Source organism: Entelurus aequoreus, linkage group LG03 (assembly GCF_033978785.1).
Source record: "Entelurus aequoreus isolate RoL-2023_Sb linkage group LG03, RoL_Eaeq_v1.1, whole genome shotgun sequence".
Classification (NCBI taxonomy): domain Eukaryota; kingdom Metazoa; phylum Chordata; class Actinopteri; order Syngnathiformes; family Syngnathidae; genus Entelurus; species Entelurus aequoreus.
In genome coordinates, this window is record NC_084733.1 from 3,156,040 (window position 1) to 3,179,120 (window position 23,081).

General features: G+C 37.9%; 1 protein-coding gene across 1 annotated transcript in view; it reads right to left on the reverse strand.

The window, feature by feature from the left end:
- LOC133646015 (stAR-related lipid transfer protein 9-like) overlaps positions 1–23,081 on the reverse strand; it is a 67,172-nt gene that overhangs the window by 35,465 nt on the left and 8,626 nt on the right. The window contains exon 3 of the mRNA XM_062040958.1: positions 18,118–18,234. Within this exon, the coding sequence (XP_061896942.1) occupies positions 18,118–18,234 (117 nt within the window). The remainder of the gene's footprint in view (positions 1–18,117; positions 18,235–23,081) is intronic.

Genomic DNA, 23,081 nt, shown 5'->3' on the forward strand with positions numbered 1-23,081 from the left:
ACAACAACCTATCTGGACTCCATAAGAGAATCGATAAGGAATCGGTTCGATAAGAGGATTCGATAATAGGCTCGGACTCGATAATTTCTTATCAAACATCATCCCTACATGTATGTATGGATGGATGGACGTACGTACATACACACATATGTACTGTATGTATATATATTACAAATGTTCGATAATATCGGACTGCTGATATTATCGGCCGATAAATGCTATAAAATGTAATATCAGAAATTATCAGTATCGGTTTCAAAATGATCGGTATCAGCTTCAAAAAGTAAAATGTATGACTTTTTAAAAGGCCGCTGTGTACACGGACGTAGGGAGAAGTACAGAGCGCCAATAAACCTTAAAGGTGCCTTTGCGTGCCTGCAGTCACATAATATCTACGGCTTGTCACACACACAAGTGAATGCAATTCATACTTGGTCAACAGCCTTACAGGTCACACTGAGGGTGGGCCGTACAAACAACTTTAACACTGTTACAAATATGCGCCACACTGTGAACCCACACCAAACAAGAATGACAAACACATTTCGGGAGGAACATGCGCAGCGTAACACAACAGAACAAACACCCAGAACCCCTTGCAGCACTAACTCTTCCGGGACGCTACAATATGCACCCCCCGCTAGCCCCTAAATTATTGCGATTTTGTCCGATATATAAAAATAAAATAGTGAACATGCTAGACAACTTGTCTTTTAGTAGTAAGTAAACAAACAAAGACTCCTAATTAGTCTGCAGTAACATATTGTGTCATTTATACACCTATTATTTTGTACACATTATTAAGGACAAGTGGTAGAAAATGTAGCCATGTCTTAAAGCAGCTCTTCCTGAGGGTGTTTCAGTGTTACAACTTCACCTTATCTTTACTTTTTAAGCCAAAAATGCGTCCATTCTCACTTTTCTATCTACACACTGTGTCTGCTTGTAAGTACTCTGTGTGTGTGCTGCCGAACATGCTCCTCTGCTCGTAATATATATCTTATACATCTCGTAATATATATATATATATATATAAAAATGTTTATATATATATATATATATATATATATATAGTCGAGGTTTCTGTGGTTTATCCGTTATACAGTGCTCAAAACCAGGGTAGAGCGGTATACGTTAGGTCAGGAAAAAACACTGAAGCTATTTCATCCCTACAAGCCTGTTTCGCAGGTTTCTCTGCTCTTCAGGGGATTTTATTGAAGTGTCTGTGGTTGTTACACATATATATATATATATATATATATATATATATATATATATATATATATATATATATATATATATATATATATATATATATATATATATATATATATATATATATATATATATAGGGTAATCTATATACATGTAACAACCACAGACATATATTTAACTTAACACACACACACACACGATTTACTGGTATTTTTAACATTGGGACCAAACCTGAGCGGAGCTTCTAAAATGTAAAAAAAAATAAAAAAATGTATTGTATTGGTTTTGAAAAATTAAAAAATGATCAAAATGGCCGCGGCATTTTTCAGTGTGCAGCCCACAGTGGAAAAAGTTTGGACGCCCCTGATGTTGGGCCTGCTTTTCATTACAGTGTGGGGACCCAAGAAGCACACAGGACGGTCAAACAAGGGGGAGAGAGAGAGAGAGAGAGAGAGAGAGAGAGAGAGAGAGAGAGAGAGAGAGAGAGAGAGAGAGAGAGAGAGAGAGAGAGAGAGGAGGGGGGAATTCCAATTTTAGCTCTCACTGAGCAGAATCATGATTTAAAAATGCAATACATCAGAAAGCTCAAGCTCCGCCCCCTGTGTGAGCGAAGGCGAACATGTGGCATGGTTGATAACATGTGGCATGGTTGATAACATGTGGCATGGTTAATAACATGTAGCATGGTTGATAACATGTGGCATGGTTGATAACATGTGGCATGGTTGATAACATGTGGCATGGTTGATAACATGTGGCATGGTTGATAACATGTGGCATGGTTGATAACATGTGGCATGGTTGATAACATGTGGCATGGTTGATAACATGTGGCATGGTTGATAACATGTGGCATGGTTAATAACATGTGGCATGGTTAATAAAATGTGGCATGGTTGATAACATGTGGCATGGTTGATAACATGTGGCATGGTTGATAACATGTGGCATGGTTAATAACATGTGGCATGGTTGATAACATGTGGCATGGTTGATAACATGTGGCATGGTTGATAACATGTGGCATGGTTGATAACATGTGGCATGGTTAATAACATGGGGCATGGTTAATAACATGTGGCATGGTTGATAACATGTGGCATGGTTGATAACATGTGGTATGGTTGATAACATGTGGCATGGTTAATAACATGTGGCATGGTTGACAACATGTGGCATGGTTAATAACATGTGGCATGGTTGACAACATGTGGCATGGTTGATAACATGTGGCATGGTTGATAACATGTGGCATGGTTAATAACATGTGGCATGGTTAATAACATGTGGCATGGTTAATAACATGTGGCATGGTTGATAACATGTGGCATGGTTAATAAAATGTGGCATGGTTAATAACATGTGGCATGGTTAATAACATGTGGCATGGTTAATAACATGTGGCATGGTTGATAACATGTGGCATGGTTAATAACATGTGGCATGGTTGACAACATGTGGCATGGTTGATAACATGTGGCATGGTTGATAACATGTGGCATGGTTAATAACATGTGGCATGGTTGATAACATGTGGCATGGTTAATAACATGTGGCATGGTTGATAACATGTGGCATGGTTGATAACATGTGGCATGGTTAATAACATGTGGCATGGTTGATAACATGTGGCATGGTTGATAACATGTGGCATGGTTAATAACATGTGGCATGGTTGATAACATGTGGCATGGTTGATAACATGTGGCATGGTTGATAACATGTGGCATGGTTGATAACATGTGGCATGGTTAATAACATGTGGCATGGTTGATAACATGTGGCATGGTTGATAACATGTGGCATGGTTAATAACATGTGGCATGGTTGATAACATGTGGCATGGTTGATAACATGTGGCATGGTTAATAACATGTGGCATGGTTGATAACATGTGGCATGGTTAATAACATGTGGCATGGTTGATAACATGTGGCATGGTTGATAACATGTGGCATGGTTGATAACATGTGGCATGGTTGATAACATGTGGCATGGTTAATAACATGTGGCATGGTTGATAACATGTGGCATGGTTGATAACATGTGGCATGGTTAATAACATGTGGCATGGTTGATAACATGTGGCATGGTTAATAACATGTGGCATGGTTGATAACATGTGGCATGGTTGATAACATGTGGCACGGTTGATAACATGTGGCATGGTTGATAACATGTGGCATGGTTGATAACATGTGGCATGGTTAATAACATGTGGCATGGTTGATAACATGTGGCATGGTTGATAACATGTGGCATGGTTGAGACATTTTAGCTTTTATATTTTATAAGATATATTTTTTGTAAGAACCACAATTAATAAATATATTTCAGTGAATAACTTATTGTTCAAATCTGTATATAAATATGTACATAAAGTGTTGTAATTATATTGTAAAATGGATGGATGGACGTTTAAAACAAAACTGTTATTATTAATTATTAAGTATACATTTTTTTGAGCCTTTTTAGAGAAAATCATATCATTGTAGTAAATTATGCAAATTACTTGATGTCATGGTGACCACGCCCATAGCCACGCCCCCACCGCCACAGGTATCTTGGCAGTTTATAAGGAAACACTGGCAACATATGTTGCCATCCAAGCAACGTTATCATGGACGCCCCTGCTTATTTCAGCAAGACAATGCCAAGCCAGGTGTTACAACAGCGTAGTAAAAGAGTGCGGGTACTAGACTGGCCTGCCTGTAGTCCAGACATTGAAAATGTGTGGCGTCTAAAATATGAGAAGGGAGACTGTTGAACAACTTAAGCTGTACATCAAGCAAGAATGGGAAAGAATTCCACTTCCAAAATGTGTCTCCTCACTTCCCAAACCTTTACTGGGTGTTGTTAAAAGGAAAGGCCATGTAACACACTGGTAAAAATGCCCCTGTGACTACTTTTTTGCAATGTGTTGCTGCCATTAAATTCTAAGTTAATGATTATTTGCGGGAAAAAAACCCCATTAAATATCTTGTCTTTGCAGTCTATTTAATAGAATATAAGTTGAAAAGGATCATTGTATTCTCTTTTTATTTACCATTTAAACAACTTCACTGCTTTTGGGTTTCGTACACAAAGCATGTTATTTAAAAGCGGTTGTTTACTATGTACTTTACTAGTTGATTAGACAAAGGCGAGCTCTTGTTTACTATCTAGTACAGGGGTCACCAACCTTTTTGAAAGCAAGAGCTACTTCTTGGGTAGTGATTAATGCGCAGGGCTACCAGTTTGATACACACTTCAATAAATTGCCAGAAATAGCCAATTTGCTCAATTTACCTTTAACTCTATGTTATTATTAATAATTAATTATATTTACACTTAATTGAACGGTTTAAAAGAGGAGAAAAAAAGAAAAAAAATGACAATTAAACTTTGAAACATAGTTTATCTTCAATTTCGACTCTTTAAATTTCAAAATTCAACCGAAAAAAAGAAGAGAAAAACGAGCTAATTCGAATATTTTTGAAAAAATAAAAAAAATAATTTATTGAACATCATTAGTAATTTTTCCTGATTAAGATTAATTTTAGAATTTTGATGACATGTTTTAAATAGGTTAAACTTCGATCTGCACTTTGTTAGAATATATAACAAATTGGACCAAGCAAAGACAAATCATTATTTCTTCTATATTTTCCAGAACAAAAATTTTAAAAGAAATCCAAAAGAGTTTGAAATAAGATTTAAATTTGATTCTACAGATGTTCTAGATTTGCCAGAATATTTTTTTTGAATTTGAATCATAATAAGTTTGAAGAAATATTTCACAAATATTCTTCGTCGAAAAAACAGAAGCTAAAATGAAGAATTAAATTAAAATGTATTTATTATTCTTTACAATAAAAAAAAAATTTTTTACTTGAACATTGATTTAACTTGTCTGGAAAGAAGAGGAAGGAATTTAAAAGGTAAAAAGGTATATGTGTTTAAAAATCCTAAAATCATTTTTAAGGTTGTATTTTTTCTCTAAAATTGTCTTTCTGAAAGTTATAAGAAGCAAAGTAAAAAAATTAATGAATTTATTCAAACAAGTGAAGACCAAGTCTTTAAAATGTTTTCTTGGATTTTCAAATTCTATTTGAGTTTTGTCTCTCTTAGAATTGAAAATTTTTCTCTAAAATTGTCTTCCTGAAAGTTATAAGAAGCAAAGTAAAAAAATTAATGAATTTATTTAAACAAGTGAAGACCAAGTCTTTAAAATATTTTCTTGGATTTTCAAATTCTATTTGAGTTTTGTCTCTCTTAGAATTAAAAATGTCGGGCAAAGCCAGACCAGCTTGCTAGTAAATAAATAACATTTACAAAATAGATGCAGCTCACTGGTAAGTGCTGCTATTTGAGCTATTTTAAGAACAGGCCAGCGGGCTACTCATCTGGTCCTTACGGGCTACCTGGTGCCCGCGGGCACCGCGTTGGTGACCCCTGCTCTAGTATATTCATCCACTAAAAAAACATGAGAGCCTTCCTGGTATTAACATGGCCTACATATCACATGTCTTTGTTGACACACTGGACTGGAGTTTGTTGACACACTGGACTGGAGTGGTTAAGTTGAAGCAGGCTTTTGGCAGGAACTGGGTCGAGGGCGGGAGGAAGAGCTAACGAGTGTAAACAGAGCAACTATTCTTCCTCTGGTCCGAGGGGCCGCTGACACACAGACCTACAAACTGTGAGAATCAAACTCAAGAGGAGGAGGGGGGGGGCTCTCTTTGGACAAAAAAAAACCTAAACAAAACAACAGCATTGTGCTTTGAGCCAAATCCCCCAACTGTAGTGACATATTTGCAACTCATTTTGAAAAAGGTCCTCTATTATAGTATTTTTCAGCAATATAAAATACGTGTCAGTCGTCTGCTGTGCTTGATGCTGCAACTCAGACAGTTTAAAAGTGTGTACGGTAAACCCTACAGCAGGGTTTTTAAGGGTCCGCGGAACATTCTAAAAATACTATTTAAAGTACAAAATAAAATAATAAAAACATAAGAAGGTGGAACAAAGGGCAAGCAGGTGACATCAGTGTTTCCCACACATTCATTTATTTGTGGCGGCCCGCCACGAAAGAATTACATCCGCCACAAATAATTTAAATTAAAAAAAAAAAATTAAAAAAAAAAAAAAAAAAAAAATTGTTTTATTTTTTTTATCCTGTCCAGCTTCTCAGGCAAATCATATAGTTGATGTAGATGCCCATATAGGCTGTTCAGATTTACTTTACAAAAGAGAAGTGTAGGATACTTCTCTTGTTGCCTTATTTGTATTTGACCACTACTGTTTTCTGTTTATTTGTTACTGACTGTGGCAGGACACCTCTGCCTCTGTTTCACTTTATGTTGCTGGTAAATAATATGCTTGTAGTAGTAGGCTAAAGTTAAATTATTTAGTATGCACTAATTAAAGGGGCAGAGCCATTTTAGCTTTTATATTTTATAAGATATATTTTTTGTAAGAACCACAATTAAATATATTTCAGTGAATAACTTATTGTTCAAATCTGTATATAAATATGTACATAAAGTGTTGTAATTATATTGTAAAATGGATGGATGGACGTTTAAAAGAAAACTGTTATTATTAATTAGTAAGTATACATTTTTTTAGCCTTTTTAGAGAAAATCAAATCATTGTAGTAAATTATGCAAATTACTCGATGATGTCATGGTGACCACGCCCATAGCCACGCCCCCACCGCCACAGGTATCTTGGCAGTTTACGGGAAACACTGGACATGCAACAAGAAAAAGTTGCAACGTTGCCACCAATGACACAAAGCTGCCATGCGGGCTGGTTTTTTTTCTTTAAAACTGTCATTGCACACAAAATAATAATGCATCAAAATCAACGTTGTTATGAATTATTGACCTATTCAAGGCTCCAATTACGTCACATTCCACTTTAAAATGTTTTTGGGAGAAAATATTGCATATGTTGCGTAGGGTTGCAAAATTCCAGGAATATATTTAAAATTGGAATCTTTCCATGGGAATCAACGGGAATATATGGGAATAAACGGGAATTAATGGAAAAATTATGGGAATAAATATTGAATAAATGGTAATTAACGGGAATTAATGGAAACATTATGGGAATAAATATTGAATAAATGGGGAATTAACGGGAATTAATGAAAAAATAATGGGAATAAATATTGAATAAATGGGAATTACCGGGAATTCATGGAAAAATAATGGGAATAAATATTGAATAAATGGGAATTACCGGGAATTCATGGAAAAATAATGGGAATAAATATTGAATAAATAGGAATTACCGGGAATTCATGGAAAAATAATGGGAATAAATATTGAATAAATGGGAATTAACAGGAATTCATGGAAAAATAATGGGAATAAATATTGAATAAATGGGAATTACCGGGAATTCATGGAAAAATAATGGGAATAAATATTGAATGGGAATTAACGGGAATTAATGGAAAAATAATGGGAATAAATATTGAATAAATGGGAATTAACGGGAATTAATGGAAAAAATAATGGGAATAAATGGGAATTACCGGGAATTCATGGAAAAATAAAGGGAATAAACATTGAATACAACATGCTAGATCTCGCAGCATGATTATTAGCTAAAACAACCTGATTTAATGCAAATTCAGCAGAATTTCAACCCTGTACTGTGCATTCCTCCATCACATGCACAGATAATTCCCAGCATGCTACACACTACAGCAGGGCTATTGAGGCCACACTAGTATTCGAGCCCAAGGACTTCATCCAGTCAGGTAAGTGTTGATGGGGTAAATATATTTAATCTATGGTATTTAAGTGTAATAGAGGTGTAATTGCTTGTTACTGTATGACTGTAGACTACTCCAGCAGACTTGCACTTAAGCTAGCTTTGATTGAAACTTTTATTAGTAGATTACACAGCTAGCTGTTCCTGTACTTGTTCAATGATTTTGGGGCCAATATCTCTAGCTAGCTAGGTTTATGTACCACCACAGTCTCATAATGAACTCAAAATATTTCTCCGTTAGCTGTAGGGATGATGTTTGATAAGGAATTATCGAGTTTGAGCCTATTATCGAATCCTCTTATCGAACCGATTCCTTATCGATTCTCTTATGGAGTCCAGATAGGTTGTTGTATATGGAAAAAAACACAATATTTGGTTTAACAAAAGCTCACTTTTATTATATAATAAAAAAATAAAATCTAATAAATAAATAAATATTGACTGTTACTCGCCTAAAAAAATAAAATAAAATAAATAAATATTGACTGTTGTTACCCAAAGTATATTAAGTGGGATTTTTCAGAGAAACAAATATATACAGTAACACAAAAACAACCTGTCTCTGTGATCACTATAGGTGTATAAATAATAATATAGTGTTAAATAAAATCAGTCCCTTGGGCACAAAACTGAAAATAATACAGCTCTCCAAAAAGTGCACTTCTGCTGCTATTGGAACATAACTGTTTGTTATGATGCTTTGACATTTTTGCACTTTATTTCTTTATTGAAAGAATATTCTATGAAGAGAAAAGTTGTTTGCAAATGTGGTTACAATGCTAAAAAATGAAAAGTTAAAGCTAAAAAAAGAAATACACTTTGTTGAGTTAACATTATTTCTTTATGGGGGAAAGATGTTATGAGCTAGAGAATATAACAACTACACTACCCAGCATGCAACGGGAGTTACGAGCATGCGCGGTAGCCCCGAAAAGTGTTGCATATTGCTACGCTGTGAAAGTAAACGTCAAGAACTCGGCCAACACGCCTCGTCTGCATTATTTATAATTAGACAGACAACACATATACAGTGTGATTTTGTTTTGTTTACAAGGAAAGAAAAACAAAAGTGTTAAAAAGGGAGATGTGTTGTATATATATGTATGTGCTGCGGTTGTTTTAAGAACGTTGCGACAGCTGCCGTAAAGGAGGTGCGTTGCTAGCCTGGTTGCTATGTTTCCGGTTAGTGGTAAAAGTGTTGGTCATGTGTTTTACCCTGCTCAAATCTCTCAGTAAAGTTATTCGATGGATTATAGCTTTTGTTTTGAACTTTATTACACCTTGGAGCGCTTTTTCCCGTCCATTATTTTCCTGCTTTCGCTATCTGCGCCTAATGACTGAGCTACGTGACGTCATTTATTGTGATGTCCTACGGAGCATTTCTGGTCGGGACGGGATTCGAATAAAGAATCAACTCTTTTCCTTTACTATAGTGGTCTCGATAACGGGTACCGGTTCTCAAAAAGGGATTCGAGTCCGAGGACTCGGTTCTTTTCTTATCAAACAACCGGGAAAACTGGTTTCGAGTATCATCCCTAGTTAGCTGTGATGCTAATTTTCTATATGTTAAATCCCATTCATTTATGCTAACAACGTTAGCGATCCGAATTTCTCTTTTTTTGTGGTGTGTAAAGTTCAACTAGGACGGGGGAACATCATTTAAAAAGTCACTTTTGCCCAACAGGCAGCTGTGAGATTGTCTGCTATCCAACATCCTCCTGGACCATGTCCCCCCTCCTCCCTCGCTGCTTCTGTCCATGGAATTCACTTTCCCATCCGTCTCGCCTTCTTGCTCTTTAACTTGTGTTTAGCACAACAATACGTGCATTTATTCTTGTCTCAGATCTCTCAGGATCCAAGTCCTAAAGCAGATCTCCTTCCACTACAAGCGGACCGCCTTCTCGACACAAAGATACAAGTTTATTTTCCCCTCGCAGACCACATCTGCACCCCTAAATGCAGTTCCCCGTGCCAGATTTCTTCTCTTTTTTTTGAAGGGTAACGCCCACATGTTTCTGGTGTAAACCAGAGCGCGAGACGGGAGGCTGTGCTCTGCGAGGGTCTCTGGGCGTGGCGGTACAGGACACAGTCGGACTAGAAAAGCAGGAGTTAAAATCCAGTTTTTCCCCCCTCTTACAGGCTGAGATGATCTGAGTCCCATGGGGAGGACAGAGTCCAGAGCGAAAGCTCTTTCTCTAGGGGGGGGAGAGGAAAAACTTGGGACTATTTTTGAGTCTTTGCAGGCATGCATCAAGCTAAGACTTACCAAAGGAACTGAACATTCAAATGGTAACATTACAAGTGTTGCAAATATGGACCTTCAATTGCCATTTATCCAGAAAAATACAGTTTAACCCTTAAGTCATCCTTGACAAACCAACAAATATTTTTTTTCCATCTTCAACAAATCAGTTAAATATAAAGAAAGTTTAGAGGAAAAATAGTGCATGTTTTGTGTTTTTCAATATTTTTTTTTCTCTGAAAAAATTGAATAAAACATACAATACATTTTAAAAAATTATAAAAACGTAATATCTGTGGTTAGGTTGAAAGCTGCGGAAAGATTTGAAGTAAAAACAAAAAAAAAATGTATGACTTAATTATAACACTTTTATGAGTTTGTCCATTTTTCGGCAAGACGTGCTAATGTGAGTTTTGGGGAAAAAAATGTCATTGTTAGAAAAATAATAATGCTACTGTTATGAATTATTGACCTATTTAAGTCTGTTATTACGTTATCTTTAGTTTTTAACTTTGCAACACATTTTGGGAAAATATTGCATTATTTGTGTGTTCCCATAGATTTTTTTTTTTTTTTTTTTTTTACAACAAAAGCATGTTAGAAAAAACACACTACAAATAAAGTAAATTACGAACTGTAAGCCACTACTTTTTACCTGCTCTTTGCACCCAGCGGCTTAGAAAACGGTGCGGCTGATTAATGGATTTTTCTTCGCTAGTCATAATGCAAAACTTTTTTTTTTTTTTTTTAAACAAAAAAAAACGAGCATTTACACTTAAAATGTGTAGTATTGTTTGTGCTATGGCGCCACCTTCTGGAAGAGTTCACTCACTGGAGTTACTGTCTAGTACTTCCAACCGGAAGTACAATTGCCGCTCGGTCTTCAAGCCATCCATAGCGTTTCTACTCGAATGGATTCTTCATTAATCACCTTCAATTGCCATTTATCCAGAAAAATACAGTTTAACCCTTAAGTCATCCTTGACAAACCAACAAATGTTTTTTTTTCCATCTTCAACAAATCAGTTAAATATAAAGAAAGTTTAGAGGAAAAATAGTGCATATTTTGTGTTTTTCAATATTTTTTTTTCTCCGAAAAAATTGAATAAAACATAAAATACATTTTAAAAAAATTATAAAAACGTAATATCTGTGGTTAGGTTGAAAGCTGCGGAAAGATTTGAAGTAAAAACTAAAAAAAAATGTATGACTTAATTATAACACTTTTATGAGTTTGTCCATTTTTCGGCAAGACGTGCTAATGTGAGTTTTGGGAAAAAAATGTCATTGTTAGAAAAATAATAATGCTACTGTTATGAATTATTGACCTATTTAAGTCTGTTATTACGTTATCTTAAGTATTCAACTTTGCAACACATTTTTGGAAAATATTGCATTATTTGTGTTTTCCCATAGATTTTTTTTTTTTTTTTTTTTTACAACAAAAGCATGTAAGAAAAAAACACTACAAATACCGTAAATTATGAACTGTAAGCCACTACTTTTTTGCTGCTCTTCGCACCCAGCGGCTTAGAAAACGGTGCGGCTAATTAATGGATTTTTCTTCGCTAGTCATAATGCAAAACATTTTTTTTTTTTTTTTAAACAAAAAAAACCGAGCATTTACACTTAAAAGGTGTAGTATTGTTTGTGCTATGGCGCCACCTTCTGGAAGAGTTTACTCACTGGAGTTACTGTTTAGTACTTCCAACCGGGAGTACAATTGCCGCTCGGTCTTCAAGCCATCCATAGCGTTTCTACTCGAATGGATTCTTCATTAATCACCTTCAATTGCCATTTATCCAGAAAAATACAGTTTAACCCTTAAGTCATCCTTGACAAACCAACAAATATTTGTTTTCCATCTTCAACAAATCAGTTAGATATAAAGAAAGTTTAGAGGAAAAATAGTGCATATTTTGTGTTTTTCAATTTTTTTTTTTCTCGGAAAAAATTGAATAAAACATAAAATACATTTTTAAAAAATTATAAAAACGTAATATCTGTGGTTAGGTTGAAAGCTGCTGAAAGATTTGAAGTAAAAACTAAAAAAAAAAGTATGACTTAATTATAACACTTTTATGAGTTTGTCCATTTTTCGGCAAGACGTGCTAATGTGAGTTTTGGGAAAAAAATGTCATTGTTAGAAAAATAATAATGCTACTGTTATGAATTATTGACCTATTTAAGTCTGTTATTACGTTATCTTAAGTATTCAACTTTGCAACACATTTTTGGAAAATATTGCATTATTTGTGTTTTCCCATAGAATTTTTTTTTTTTTTTTTTTTTGTTTTACAACAAAAGCATGTAAGAAAAAAACACTACAAATACCGTAAATTACGAACTGTAAGCCACTACTTTTTACCTGCTCTTTGCACCCAGCGGCTTAGAAAACGGTGCGGCTAATTAATGGATTTTTCTTCGCTAGTCATAATGCAAAACTTTTTTTTTTTTAAACAAAAAAAACCGAGCATATACACTTGTGCTATGGCGCCACCTTCTGGAAGAGTTTACTCACTGGAGTTACTGTTTAGTACTTCCAACCGGAAGTACAATTGCCGCTCGGTCTTCAAGCCATCCATAGCGTTTCTACTCGAATGGATTCTTCATTAATCACTCCAATCAACGCTTGTAAGTTTTACAATACAACTACAACATTTATTACTTACTAAACTGTCCCATGTGTGATGTCCTTAGGAGTGTTTTTGTGTATTTTGTATGTGCTGTGGTAATGTCATAAAGCTGGAGTCGTTAGCTTTAGCTAATATGCTAACACTAGAGTTCTAACAAAGACCAAAAAATGTGAGCACATTACACCAATTCTTAAATCCTTACATTGGCTCCCTGTACATCAGAGAATAGATTTCAAAATCCTCCTGCTCACATATAAATCACTACATGGTCTAGGGCCCAAGTATATCACTGATATGCTCCCACTATATACGCCCTCTAGATCACTAAGATCTTCTGAGACCAATCTGTTAGCGGTTCCAAGAGTAAACTCAAATCAAGGGAGATCATCATTCAGTCACTATGCAACACATAGCTGGAATAAACTTCCTGAAGATGTCAGACTCTCCCCAACTCTCACTACTTTTAAAACTAGACTGAAGACTTTTATGTTCACCTTAGCTTTCAGCTAAATCTTTTAATCTTTTAACTTTTAACGTCTGCACTGTTTTTATTTTTATTGTCTGCATTTTAATTTTGCTTTTATTTTCTTTCATTTCACTTTGTTGTCTGTGAAGCACTTTGAGTCTGCCTTGTGTATGAAAAGCGCTATACAAATAAAGTTGCCTTGCCTTGCCTAACACGTTTACAAGTGCCTGTTTTAGTATTATTACCTTAAAATTGAACTCTTTTGTATTGTTTCAATTTCGTAAATCCACCAAACGTCTGGAAGAAAAATGGGCTGCATGGTCGAGTGGCCAGAAGAAAGCCATCACTCCAAATGACTTTGTTCTAGAAGTTTTGAGGCTCGTCTCAGTGCTGTTTGGCGTAATGTAAGCGGGATACTTTGTGACATTTGTGCAGAAATGGCTTTCTTCTGGCGACTCGACCATGCAGCCCATTTTTCTTCAAGTGCCTCCTTATTGTGCATCTTTTTTTTTTTGCATCTCGAAAAATTTTCCTGTCAGTTGTGGCTGAAATCTTTGCTGGTCTACCTGAATCCCTCATTTTCCACTTCTTAATCAGCGTTTGAACACTGCTGATTGGCATTCTCAATTCCTTGGATATCTTTTTATACCCCTTTCCTGTTTTAGGCAGTTCAATGACCTTTTTTCGCAGATCCTTTGACAATTCTTTTGCCTTCTCCATGACTCAGAATCCAGAAACATGTGTGCAGCACTGGATGAAAGATGCAATGGTCTGTCAGAAGCCCAGAAACTCACTGACCTTTTTATACACACACATTCATTACAAACAAACATGTCACAGGTGAGGATTGGAACCTTGATTAGCCATTCAAACCTGTTTGTGTCAACTTTTGTGCATGTTATCACATCAAAGTCACTTTTTTTTTGTCACCTTTTGATCAGGGTCATTTGGGTACTTTCTTTTGTCATTTTGATTTAAAAAGAGTAAACACAGTTGTTTGCCAATAAATAGCTTCACACAACCATTTAGCATGAGTGTTTTTTGTGTTATCATTCATATTCTCTGAAGAACGGCTAAGAAATCCTACATTCTCCCAAGGTATGTCAACTTATGAGCACAAATGTATATACGACGTAACACTTTTTGAGCACGTCCGTTTTTCGCCACTTAGGAGGCTTAACACAGTTTATAATTAAGTAGAATTAAGGGGGAATTTGTTATAATGGTATGTCGTAAGGGTGTGGCACAACAATGCATCACATGTTGGTGCAAATCTGGATAACAACACATATAAAAGGAATTGTATTTTTTTGGAAAGTTTTTTTTATTTAAAAAAAGGGGGGATTTACCGTAATTTCCGGACTATAAGCCGCTACTTTCCCCCCTCGTTCTGGTCCCCGCGGCTTATACAAGGGTGCAGCTTATACAAGGGTGCGGCTTATTCACGGCCTGTTCTTCTCCGACACCGACGAAAGAGGATTTCGGTGGTTTTAGTACGCAGGAGGAAGACGATGACACAATGATTAAAGGCCTACTGAAAGCCACTACTAGCGACCACGCAGTCTGATAGTTTATATATCAATGATGAAATCTTAACATTATAACACATGCCAATACGGCCGGGTTAACTTATAAAGTGACATTTTAAATTTGCCGCTAAACTTCCGGTTCGAAACGCCTCTGAGGATGACGTATGCGCGTGACGTAGCCCGGCGAACACGGGTATGCCTTCCACATTGAAGCCAATACGAAAAAGCTCTGTTTTCATTTCATAATTCCACAGTATTCTGGACATCTGTGTTCGTGAATCTGTTGCAATCATGTTCATTGCATTATGGAGAAAGAAGCTGAGCAAGCAAAGAAGAAAGTTGTCGGTGCGAAATGGACGTATTTTTCGAACGAAGTCAGCAACAACAGTACACAGCCGGCGCTTCTTTGTTTACATTCCCGAAAGATGCAGTCAAGATGGAAGAACTCGGATAACAGAGACTCTAACCAGGAGGACTTTTGACTTCGATACACAGACGCCTGTAGAGAACTGGGACAACACAGACTCTTACCAGGATTACTTTGATTTGGATGACAAAGACGCAGGCGTGCTACTGTGAGTATGCAGCTTTGGCTTCTAAACATTTGATCGCTTGACCGTATGTGCGCAACTTTTTTTTGCGTATGTACGTAACTTTTTTTAAATATATAAGCTTTATGAACCTTGGGTTAGGTGAACGGTCTTTTGGGCTGAGTGATTGTGTGTGTTGATCAGGTGTTTGAATTGTATTGGCGTGTTCTATGGAGCTAGGAGCTAGCATAGGAGCTAGGAGTTAGCATAACAAAGACGTAGGTGTTTTTATGCAGGATTAATTTGTGTCTTATTAAATATAAGCCTGGTTGTGTTGTGGCTAATAGAGTATATATATGTCTTGTGTTTATTTACTGTTGTAGACATTCCCAGCTGAATATCAGGTACCGTGAGTATGCAGCCTTGGCTGCTAAACATTTGATAGCTTGACCGTACGTGCGCGTCACGTACGTAACTTTTTAAAAATATATGAGCTTTATGAACCTTGGGTTAGGTGAACGGTCTTTTGGGCTGAGTGATTGTGTGTGTTGATCAGGTGTTTGAATTGTATTGGCGTGTTCTATGGAGCTAGGAGCTAGCATAGGAGCTAGCATAACAAACACGTAGGTGTTTTTATGCAGGATTAATTTGTGGCATGTTAAATATAAGCCTGGTTGTGTTGTGGCTAATAGAGTATATATATGTCTTGTGTTTATTTACTGTTGTAGTCATTCCCAGCTGAATATCAGGTCACCCCCGGCTCTCACAGCATCTTCCCTATCTGAATAGCTTCAACTCCCCACTAGTCCTTCACTTGCACTTTACTCATCCACAAATCTTTCATCCTGGCTCAAATTAATGGGGAAATTGTCGCTTTCTCGGTCCGAATCTCTCTCACTTCATGCGGCCATCATTGTAAACAATAGGGAACTTTGCGTATATGTTCAACTGACTACGTCACGCTACTTCCGGTAGGGGCAAGCCTTTTTTTTATCAGATACCAAAAGTTGCAATCTTTATCGTCGTTGTTCTATACTAAATCCTTTCAGCAAAAATATGGCAATATCGCGAAATGATCAAGTATGACACATAGAATAGATCTGCTATCCCCGTTTAAATAAAAAAAATTCATTTCAGTAGGCCTTTAAAGACTGACTTTTCATATACCGGTAGGCTGGTTATTTTGATAACGTACAGGCGAGCACTTTGTATCACTTTGCAGCGTTGTATTATTTGTACTCTGCACGAATGCTGTTAGCCATGTCAAAGATGTGAAAGTTTGATTGAATGATTGAAAGATTTATTGGGACGCTTTGCGTTCCCAAACAGTCATCTCTGTCCCGACAATCCCCTCCGTGGTAGCAGGAACCCCTATATACTACGCTAATTACACATCAAAACGCCTGCGGCTTATAGTCGGGTGCGGCTTATATATGGAGCAATCTGTATTTCCCCCTAAATTTAGCTGGTGCGGCTTATAGTCAGGTGCGGCTTATAGTCCGGAAATTACGGTATTTACTCTTATTGTCATTATGATTCAGCCCAGTGCATACAAAACAAGGAAGTAGTCTGCTGACATACAAGCAAACCAGGAAGTGGTCTGCTAATAGTGTTTTTCAACCTTTTCTGAGCCAAGGCACATTTTTTTCATTTAAAAAATTTCGAGGCACACCACGAGCAGAAAACATAAAAAAATTAAACTCAGCAGCCAATATTGACAATAAAAAGTTATTCTCGCAATTGTTGGATATTCAAACCATAACCAACCATGCTTCACTGTAGCTCTTGTCTCAAAGTAGGTGTACTGTCATGACCTGTCACATCGCGCCGTGACTTATTTGGAGTTTTTTGGTGTTTTTGTTCGTGTCTTGCGCTCCTATTTTGATGTTCATTGTCATGTCATGTACGGATGTACTTTGTGGACGCCGTCTGCGGCTCCACACGCCGTTAAGTCTTTGCTGTCGTCCAGCAATTTGTCAACAACAACACATCGTTTGCAGACTATAATTACTGGTTTGCAAAAAAATATTTTTTTGACACAATTAGGTGAAATTACATAATCTCCCACGCCACGGCACACCAGACAATATCTCACGGTACACTAGTGTGCCGCGGCACAAACAAACAAACCAGGAAGTGGTCTGCTAACATACAATCAAACCAGGAAGTGGTCTACCAAATACAAACAAACACACAAAGACGTGATATTTGCGTCGAAGGCCACTTTTAAATACAATCAGCCAAAAAGTTGCATGGTCATCAAGCAGATCTTTTTTCAAAAAAGACAATAGTGTAGATTATGGCTTTGGGGGGGAAATTAATGTGATTCAGAATTGTCAGGGATGCCTTCACCCACGAGGGGTGAAGAGAGGAATGTTGTGTTGTGTTGCAGACAAGACTTGACATTCTGCAGTAGCAACCAGAGAGAGAGAGAGAGAGTGTGGCGTCTCTTTCAAACAAAGACTGCTCTGACCATACCTCAAACTACTTGCAGTCTTCAACATCAACAGGGGGGACTCAACGTTATTTTTATCTTGAATACACACATCAAGCAAGATTTCCTTCCTTTAAGTCGCAGCAACACCCTCCAATCACTAAGATGTGTAATTATCCAACTATAGAGCCAGGCGCATGATAGATATCATCTAATCACAGTGTGTGTGTGTGTGTGTGTGTGTGTGTGTGTGTGTGTGTGTGTGTGTGTGTGTGTGTGTGTGTGTGTGGTGGTCACCTCCTCCTGTGATGCATAGTGGGGGTCCTCTGGGTACACCGACCAGTAGCAGTAGTCGAAACAAAACTCCAGAAGTTTCTCCCTGGAGTCCAAGGTGTGGTCTGTGCGTCCGTCCAGCTTGATAAGGAGAAGCACGAGAAGGGAAGAGAAAAGGTGAGACTATGCAACCACAACAAGAAGGAAAGAGAAAAGGTGAGACTATGCAACCACAACTAGAAGGGAAGAGAAAAGGTGAGACTATGCAACCACAACAAGAAGGGAAGAGAAAAGGTGAGACTGTGCAACCACAACTAGAAGGGAAGAGAAAAGGTGAGACTATGCAACCACAACAAGAAGGGAAGAGAAAAGGTGAGACTATGCAACCACAACAAGAAGGAAAGAGAAAAGGTGAGACTATGCAACCACAACAAGAAGGAAAGAGAAAAGGTGAGACTATGCAACCACAACAAGAAGGGAAGAGAAAAGGTGAGACTATGCAACCACAACAAGAAGGAAAGAGAAAAGGTGAGACTATGCAACCACAACTAGAAGGGAAGAGAAAAGGTGAGACTATGCAACCACAACAGAAGGGAAGAGAAAAGGTGAGACTATGCAACCACAACTAGAAGGGAAGAGAAAAGGTGAGACTGTGCAACCACAACTAGAAGGGAAGAGAAAAGGTGAGACTATGCAACCACAACAAGAAGGGAAGAGAAAAGGTGAGACTGTGCAACCACAACAAGAAGGGAAGAGAAAAGGTGAGACTGTGCAACCACAACAAGAAGGGAAGAGAAAAGGTGAGACTGTGCAACCACAACTAGAAGGGAAGAGAAAAGGTGAGACTATGCAACCACAACAAGAAGGGAAGAGAAAAGGTGAGACTATGCAACCACAACAAGAAGGAAAGAGAAAAGGTGAGACTATGCAACCACAACTAGAAGGGAAGAGAAAAGGTGAGACTATGCAACCACAACAGAAGGGAAGAGAAAAGGTGAGACTATGCAACCACAACTAGAAGGGAAGAGAAAAGGTGAGACTATGCAACCACAACTAGAAGGGAAGAGAAAAGGTGAGACTGTGCAACCACAACTAGAAGGGAAGAGAAAAGGTGAGACTATGCAACCACAACTAGAAGGGAAGAGAAAAGGTGAGACTATGCAACCACAACTAGAAGGGAAGAGAAAAGGTGAGACTATGCAACCACAACTAGAAGGGAAGAGAAAAGGTGAGACTATGCAACCACAACTAGAAGGGAAGAGAAAAGGTGAGACTGTGCAACCACAACAAGAAGGGAAGAGAAAAGGTGAGACTGTGCAACCACAACTAGAAGGGAAGAGAAAAGGTGAGACTATGCAACCACAACAAGAAGGGAAGAGAAAAGGTGAGACTATGCAACCACAACAAGAAGGAAAGAGAAAAGGTGAGACTATGCAACCACAACTAGAAGGGAAGAGAAAAGGTGAGACTATGCAACCACAACAGAAGGGAAGAGAAAAGGTGAGACTATGCAACCACAACTAGAAGGGAAGAGAAAAGGTGAGACTGTGCAACCACAACTAGAAGGGAAGAGAAAAGGTGAGACTATGCAACCACAACTAGAAGGGAAGAGAAAAGGTGAGACTATGCAACCACAACTAGAAGGGAAGAGAAAAGGTGAGACTATGCAACCACAACTAGAAGGGAAGAGAAAAGGTGAGACTATGCAACCACAACTAGAAGGGAAGAGAAAAGGTGAGACTGTGCAACCACAACAAGAAGGGAAGAGAAAAGGTGAGACTATGCAACCACAACTAGAAGGGAAGAGAAAAGGTGAGACTATGCAACCACAAACAGAAGGGAAGAGAAAAGGTGAGACTATGTAACCACAACAAGAAGGGAAGAGAAAAGGTGAGACTGTGCAACCACAACAAGAAGGGAAGAGAAAAGGTGAGACTATGCAACCACAACTAGAAGGGAAGAGAAAAGGTGAGACTATGCAACCACAACAAGAAGGGAAGAGAAAAGGTGAGACTGTGCAACCACAACAAGAAGGGAAGAGAAAAGGTGAGACTATGCAACCACAACTAGAAGGGAAGAGAAAAGGTGAGACTATGCAACCACAACAAGAAGGGAAGAGAAAAGGTGAGACTGTGCAACCACAACTAGAAGGGAAGAGAAAAGGTGAGACTATGCAACCACAACAAGAAGGGAAGAGAAAAGGTGAGACTATGCAACCACAACACTTGATGTTTGTGTTAGAACTTGTGGTGTGGAAAGGCCAGCGTGTGTTTTCCATTCATTAGCTCGCCGCGTGCCTCGCTGCACACCACACCTTTCTGCTGAGTAATTGTGGACGGCCATGGAAAGACTACACAGCAGCTGAGCATCATGGGAAAGTCACTTAATAGTCCTGCACGCTCACTAACAAAACAACACAATGCTAATTTCACACTCATTCCAAAATGATGCTTTATAAAGTGTTACTAAATAACTGCGTCACCAACAAAAAAAGGCACTAGGGACGGGTAACGTTCACATCTGGACCGCCACAGTACCATAAAAACGTTCACATGTATCAGGAAGTCATTAAAACTGGAGGCAGCTCAAACTTATTTTAAAGGCCTACTGAAATGAGATTTTATTATTTAAACGGGGATAGCAGATCCATTCTATGTGTCATACTTGATCATTTCGCGATATTGCCCCATTAATTTGAGCCAGGATGAAAGATTTGTGGATGAGGAAAGTGAGAGTGAAGGACTAGAGGGCAGTGGAAGCGATTCAGATAAGGAAGATGCTGTGAGAGGCGGGTGGGACCTGATATTCAGCTGGGAATGACTACAACAGTAAATAAACATATACATATATATACTCTATTAGCCACAACACAACCAGGCTTATATTTAATATGCCACAAATTAATCCCGCATAGCAAACACCTCCCCCCTCCCGTCCATATAACTAGGGATGATGTTTGATAAGGAATTATCGAGTTCGAGCCTATTATCGAATCCTCTTATCGAACCGATTCCTTATCGGTTCTCTTATCGAGTCCAGATAGGTTGTTGTATATGGAAAAAAACACACAATATTTGGTTTAACAAAAGCTCACTTTTATTATAAAATCTAATAAATAAATAAATATTGACTGTTACACACCTAAAAAAATAAAATAAAATAAATAAATATTGACTGTTGTTACCCAAAGTATATTAAGTGGGATTTTTCAGAGAAACAAATATATACAGTAACACAAAAACAACCTGTCTCTGTGATCACTATAGGTGTATAAATAATAATATAGTGTTAAATAAAATCAGTCCCTTGGGCACAAAACTGAAAATAATACAGCTCTCCAAAAAGTGCACTTCTGCTGCTATTGGAACATAACTGTTTGTTATGATGCTTTGACATTTTTGCACTTTATTTCTTTATTGAAAGAACATTCTATGAAGAGAAAAGTTGTTTGCAAATGTGGTTACAATGCTAAAAAATGAAAAGTTAAAGCTAAAAAAAGAAATACACTTTATTGAGTTAACATTATTTCTTTATGGGGCAAAGATGTTATGAGCTAGAGAATATAACAACTACACTACCCAGCATGCAACGGGAGTTACGAGCATGCGCGGTAGCCCCGAAAAGTGTTGCATGTTGCCACGCTGTGAAAGTAAACGTCAAGAACTCGGCCAACACGCCTCGTCTGCATTATTTATAATTAGACAGACAACACATCTACAGTGTGATTTTGTTTTGTTTACAAGGAAAGAAAAACAAAAGTTAAAAAGGGAGATGTGTTGTATATATATGTATGTGCTGCGGTTGTTTTAAGAACGTTGCGACAGCTGCCATAAAGGAGGTGCGTTGCTAGCCTGGTTGCTATGTTTCCGGTTGGTCGTAAAAGTGTTGGTCATGTGTTTTACCCTGCTCAAATCTCTCAGTAAAGTTATTCGATGGATTATAGCTTTTGTTTTGAACTTTATTACACCTTGGAGCGCTTTTTCCCGTCCATTGTTTTCCTGCTTTCGCTATCTGCGCCTAATGACTGAGCTACGTGACGTCATTTCTTGTGATGTCCCACGGAGCATTTCTGGTCGGGACGGGATTCGAATAAAGAATCAACTCTTTTCCTTTACTATAGTGGTCTCGATAACGGGTACCGGTTCTCAAAAAGGGATTCGAGTCCGAGGACTCGGTTCTTTTCTTATCAAACAACCGGGAAAACCGGTTTCGAGTATCATCCCTACATATGACCCACCAATACAAATCAAACACCCGCACAACACACTCAATCCCACAGCCCAAAGTACCGTTCACCTCCGCAAAGTTCATACAGCACATATATTTCCCCAAAGTTACGTACGTGACATGCACATAGCGGCATGCACGAACGGGCAAGCGATCAAATGTTTGGAAGCCGCAGCAGCGTACTCACGGTAACGCGTATCCAACTCAAAGTCCTCCTGGTAAGAGTCTCTGTTGTCCCAGGCCAATGGTAAAGCTTGACTGTCATCGTTCGGGAATGTAAACAATGAAACACCGGCTACGTGTTTGTGTTGCTGCAGCCGGCCGCTAATACACCGCTTCCCACCTACAGCTTTCTCCTTTGCAGTCTCCATTGTTCATTGAACAAATTGCAAAAGATTCACCAACACAGATGTCCAGAATACTGTGGAATTTTGCGATGAAAACAGACGACTTAATAGCTGGCCACATTGGTGTCCCAAAATGTCCGCTACAATCCGTGACGTCATGCGCAAACGTCATCGTGCCGAGACGTTTTCAGCAGGATATTTCGCGGGAAATTTAAAATTGCACTTTACTAATCTAACCCGTCCGTATTGGCATGTGTTGCAATGTTAAGATTTCATCATTGATATACAAACTATCAGACTGCGTGGTCGCTAGTAGTGGCTTTCAGTAGGCCTTTAATGAAATGATTATGTCTCCTTTTTATTATTGTATAACATGTTGGTCGCAGGCAAGCAAAATGACACTGAGGTCATTGG